This window comes from Nuphar pumila, chromosome 16 (assembly GCF_984573655.1).
Source record: "Nuphar pumila chromosome 16, dmNupPumi1.hap1.1, whole genome shotgun sequence".
Taxonomy (NCBI): Eukaryota; Viridiplantae; Streptophyta; class Magnoliopsida; order Nymphaeales; family Nymphaeaceae; genus Nuphar; species Nuphar pumila.
Genome location: NC_143264.1, coordinates 6054335 through 6060334, shown reverse-complemented (window position 1 = coordinate 6060334; position 6000 = coordinate 6054335). Strand labels below are relative to the sequence as shown.

The window sequence follows — 6000 nt, the reverse complement described above, 5'->3', positions numbered from 1 at the left end:
GTTTTCGTGATCTTCGGATATAATATCGGCTTTGAAACTATCAATTATTCAAAATAATGGCGATATTTATGCCCTGATCTTCCAGGGCAGATGGGCGCCACAGCCTCACACCACCGAGCATTCTTGCAGGGCTCAGAGTCACGTGCCCACCAACAAAATTGGATCAAGACACACCTAAAGTTGCATGATAGAGAAAGAGACACGAAGAGAGAGAGAGAGAGAGAGAGAGAGAGAGAGAGAGAGAGAGTTGGTGTTGCTTATCATTTTCTTCTCAAATCACACACATGAGCGCACTCTGGTACACATATTCTTTGTGTGGTGCACGCCCCTCTTAACCGGGAAATCTGAGAGAGAGAGAGTTGGTGTTGCTTATCATTTTCTTCTCAAATCACACACATGAGCGCACTCTGGTACACATATTCTTTGTGTGGTGCACGCCCCTCTTAACCGGGAAATCTGAGAGAGAGAGAGAGAGCAGGATGACGGCGATGGTGAATGCTCGATCACTCGGGAACGCCGTGAGCACACCTCCATTCCCGACGCCACCGCCATCGAGGCGTGGTTTCAGGGTTCCCTCCAGACGCATCAGAATCCGGGCTCAAGGTGAGCACCCATCTTTGTTTTTGCTTAGCCTCCTTTCATTTCCATCAAATTCGGTATGTGGGTATCTCGAAATTGGTCATATCTCGTTAAAAACATTCTTGTTTCTCAAAAAGTTTTCCTTTAGTGATGGCTGTGAAGTGTCTTTGCAACCCACATGGATTGCAAGAGAGAGACAGAGAGATGGCTTACTTTTTATTGTGGCATTTTGGATATGCCCATTTACCCAGAGACGTAGGAGAATTCTTGATATTGTGTCTTTTGTCCATAATCAGCATGCCCACTTATCCAGAAAAAATGATCCCAATTTTCCAGATAAGTGGGTGCATCCAAAACACCAGATATATGATCAAAATGATTGGGCGGTTTTGCTTTTGTAGTTTGTTGGAATTGAGAGAGTTTATGTGATTGTGAGTGTCTTTCTTATTTTCATTATCATTTTGGGAAGATATTCTATGGGGATCTTGTTCTCATTGTGCTAACCTTAGTTTGGTTGATTGAAAGAATCTTCACACAAGGCTGACAACTGAATCTTGTCATACTGTTAGAATAAGAATGGTCGTTATTCTGAAACATGTTCTATGAGTAACGCTGACTTATTCAGCTAAAATGACATGGTTGAATTTGTGAAATGCAATTTTCTTACTGTTTAGCTTCTTTAATAGATTGCTGAAGACTACTGACACTGAAGAGTGACTTAGTGCTTTTGATGAAACGGAAGGATCTGTTAATCCTATTCCTAACCCATCCTTTAATTTTAAAAAATGGAAAGTAATGGAGATATAGATTTCCAGATGCTGCTACAGTAACTGTCTCTGGTACTCTTATCTCCGAATGAAACTGACTTTGTTGCTCTTTAATGCTTGATGCTTGAGCACATTGCTGTTCCTTTTACCTATTGGACTGTTGATGGATTAGCTTCCAAGGGTTTTCAGTGAACAAGGTGGACTGAAACTGCAGAGGAGTTCTGAAATAACAAAATGTTTGGTCAAAAGTTTTGGGCCTTTTGGCCTTCTTGCTTTGGCTTAAGGCATGCATGTGTGGACAGAGGAAATTTAAAGGGCCTTGATTTTTGGTAAGCTTTTAGAAGGCAACTGTGTCCAATAAAAGGAATTAGGGAAACAGTCTTCTAGAAACTAAAAGGCTGCATTTTTATTTACATGAAATTTAAAGGCAGGCATCTATACACTCGAAGCTTTTGTGTAGAATGATTTTATGGAAATTTGTCACTGATTGTGGTTGTCTATGGTTTTCTTAAGGGATATATGCATGCTTTGAGGACCTTGGTTAATTTGGGGGGGGGGGGGGGGGGGGGTGGGCTCTTTTTCCCTTTATTTTAGAATAAGAAACATTTATTACCAATAAGATGATGAGGGGTCACCAAAATATAAGCATACTTTGAGAACAAGAGAGGCCCTCAGGACCAATGCCAGGTGTACCAATTGAATGAACATTACCGCCCCCCAATACCGATTTAGCTCATTAGATAAATATCCCATTGAATTATTTGATTAAGAGCCTTAAGCTTATTGTTGGCAAATTTGAAGATTCAGCTATTCCTTTCCTATCACACCCTCCACCAGCTCGCTGGCAACCAGCAGCTCCATATTTTCTGCCATCTTTTGATTTCTTTAGGTGCGCTGATCCCCGAAGGAGCTCCCTAAAGCATAAAGCTGGGCAAATTTCCAGGTGAATATGCTGCCAAGCATTTTGAATAGATACTGAAAAGAGTCAAAATACCAAAAAAGGTGGGTTGCTGATTCCAGCTTGTCTACACATTTCACATCTATTAGCCGTCTGGATTCCAGACATCTTTGATATTATCCAGTGTATGTATTCTACCCATGCTCAATACCCATGTGAAAATAGCAGCTCAAGGTGTAGGTCCCCAACCCCACAACACATACTTGGGAAATACATCCTTACCTAGCTCCAGCTCAGGTTTATAGAAGGAATATGTTGAGTAGATACGTCTTTTGAAAATTTTGAGCCAGCAATGTCATCCTGGTCAGCGGGCTTCTTTGAAGAGAGTCTTTGTTCAAGTGTCAGCCTGTCTTGGAATTTGTTCTTCTTTAGGTTTCTAACGAAGGTGATAAACCATCCATCTTACTCAGTCCAGATATGAGCAACAGAGCTGTCTGGTTCTTTTGCTATGGGAAACAGCAAAGAAAATAGTTCCTTAAGGGGCATGTTGTTGAGTCAAATGTCCTTCCAAAATGAGATCATAGTTCCTTTGACAACTTTGCCTGTCGAAAAAGAAAACTTTGCTGAATTTTCCAAAAAGCAGGGGCCTTCCTCCATTGCGGACAACTAGGTTTTAGTAGCTTAGTCCATAAATCATCGGGCCTATCCTCTGCCACCAATTTCCTAACAGTGCTTTGTTCAAAGGCCCTAGACTTCTTAACCCCAGCCCACCTCTCACCTTTGCCTGAGTAATGACCTGCCATGAGACCAAACTTTTGCATGTGTAGCTTTTTCATGAGAAGTTTCCCATGCATCTCGTAATTCTCTGTTCCATTTTTTTCGTCAACCTGAAATTTGTCAGTTGAGAGACCTTTTAAAATGGTTTTCCTGCGTATGTTAATATGCTAGTGAGGGAAGATTGTAAAAGTCTTTCATATCTACCTTTGAAATTTTCATAATATTTTTATGGTTCAAAACAACTTCAAAATTGTTCCTGATTATCCAAATTGAGTTGATTCATTTAGTTCCTTTACATCTTGCATATGTTTTCATTCATATTCATTTTGCTAAATATCCATACCACTGTGCTGTGATAAAATTTCACTTGATACGTGCTACTATTAATGACTAACAAATTAGACTCACAAATTGTGTTTGAAAATTCTCTTGATTGAAAAAAAATTGTGTTTATTGAAGTAAAATGGACTCCTTGCTTATGTTCCTTGGGATAGATCAAGGTTGCCAAACTAGGAAGCGGAAGCGGGAAACGATACGGGAAGCGGAAGCGAGAAGCGAGGCATTTTAAATTTTATACGAAGCGGGAAGTGAAGTTTCAATTTAAAAGCGAAATATGAATAAAAAATGTATCAATATGGAATCAAACAAGAAACAAATAAAAACTAAAATAAAATTGATCATTCTTATATTTCATGATTTTTCTGTAAAAGAGTTAAATTTTTGTTAAAATCTAACAATGATGGTTACCAATTTAAAGACAGTGCATGGAAAGTGAGTGAAAGTGTGAGAGAAAATACATGAAAAAGATGAAAAGAAACGTGAGAAAAGTATATAGTATGCATACACCATGTGTATGAGAAGCATAAAAGAAGCGTGGGGGAATCGAGCTTCCCATGAAGTTTCGGAAGCGAGGAGTATCGCGCTTCTTAAGCGAGTTTCTCGGAAGCGAGCTTCCCACCTACCTAAGAAGCTTCCGGTAACTCTGGGATAGATCCAAAGTTTTACTGTAACATGATTTCTGTTGGCTCCTTTTCCACCTTCGTCTTCACCCGTTTTCTTCAAATGCATTGTTGATAATCTCTCTCAAGATGTTCCATAGCTTCTTCATCCTATCTCCTTTAGAGAGGTGTGCTCCTTTTGGGGAAGTTTTAATCAGATGAATGTCTAGTTTACTTGTTAAAACATCCGATAGATCTAATTTTTTCAAAGGGTAAGTTCTTGGTTACATAGGCAGTTTAATTGTGTTACTTTTCATATATTTGGTGCTACTCTTTTTGAGATAAATTCTTTTTCCTACTCAGAACTGAAAGCTTCATAAACCAATAAGTCATGGCACTTAAGAAAAACCATAATTGCATTGTCAAGATGTGAGTCAACTATGTCACATGGATACAGATGTGGGAACTAGACATGATGCAGATATGCTTGGTACAATACAACAATTTTCAAAAATTAGGATACGTGGACACGGCGTTACACACACATACATGTATGTGTGTGTAAAACAACAATTGTAATTCACTATCGAATAATGAAATTAAGTTGAAATTAAAATGTAATGTAATTAACGACAAATATTTAAAAGAAAACTCAAGTGCTTGCAAAATAAGTAAATAAGATCATAAAAGGAATTAGATAAAGACAAATGACACAATGTTGACTATGTGTGAAGCTGGCTTGATAGTGTCCATGAAGAGTCTGAGTGGCATGTCGTGTCAACATGGGATACTCATGCTAGGTGAAGTGTCCATGTGACATAGTACAGAATCAACCAAAATATTATTTGAGGAGGAACCTTTAAAATACAAGGTTGAAGATGGTATATTTCTCTAGTGATGCTTATTTTATCTTAGGCCTTTTGTTTTTCATACCACCTACTTCTCAAAAATGTGGTTAAGTGGTGATCTACATTATCTATGAGATTTTATTTTGTGAGCCCTGTGTTTTATTAGGTAGCAAATAATAAAAGAATTTCATGTTTATGAATGAGTTATCTTTTTAAGAGGAATTTGAGTTTGTGGACGATGATGCATCCTATTTTACTTGTCATTTTACCCTTGTTCTCTCTTTCTTCTGTGGTATTCAAGTTTTTTTCTTGGATTATCTTCTAGTAGGTAGTTGCAATTGTTCCCTAATATAAGCAGTTGTTAGATGACATTGATTTTCAATTTTTTATTAATTTACCACATTTCTTGATCTCCAGATCAGTTGGGGAAGAATTAAGCTTGATCATTTAATTTCTTGAAACATTTTTTGTGCAGTTGAGCCTTCGGATAAATCCATTGAGATAATGAGGAAGTTTTCTGAGCAATATGCACGTCGCTCAGGGACATACTTTTGTATGGATAAAACAGTCACTGCTGTTGTTATAAAGGTAGAAAGCACAAATCATATGGCCATGTTTTTCCCATCTTCCTTGCATGATAGTCCAGTTCTATTTATCCTAATTTTTATCTTACAAAAGCTTGTGTTTTTGTCTTGATGCAATTATTGCTAGTCTTTCATTGTTGATTGGTCCTTCCTGTGGGGAGGCAGTACAGTCAAAACTCAAAACACCCCTCTCCCATGAACCAACTTCTTATTCCTTAACAATGGATCCTAATTGACATGTCCCTAGGAGTTTCAACTCATGAGTTTGGAGCCAGCAAGTGTAGCTGATATTTTCCCTGTTGTGTGCGTGTATACATACATATATTGCATGCCTTTTTTCTGTTATCCTGGTGATTGTTGAACTGTTGCATCTAATTTACAACCTTCATTTGTTCATCTATAATGCAAACATTATAACGAACAAGGTTGAACCATCATTCACCTTTGATATTTGGTAAGTTTGTTGAAGCAAGCAATCAACATGCTCCATAGTATGTTTTTTTTTCCTTTTCTCTGAAGATGATTTAGAACCATCATTGATCTCTGTTTTTACTGCTTGATTTATATGTTGTATCTTTCCATTTCATTAATAATCTTATCGTGAAATAA

The 6000-nt window shown here is 37.8% G+C and overlaps 1 protein-coding gene across 1 annotated transcript in view; it reads left to right on the top strand.

Moving 5' to 3' along the window:
* Positions 1-228: 228 nt before the first annotated feature.
* Positions 229-6000, top strand: part of LOC149812783 (ferredoxin-thioredoxin reductase catalytic chain, chloroplastic-like) — a 28575-nt gene continuing 22803 nt past the window's right edge. Inside the window, exons 1-2 of the mRNA XM_089991666.1 lie at positions 229-603; positions 5283-5395. Coding sequence (XP_089847792.1) covers positions 480-603; positions 5283-5395 — 237 coding nt within the window. The 5' untranslated portion in view covers positions 229-479. The remainder of the gene's footprint in view (positions 604-5282; positions 5396-6000) is intronic.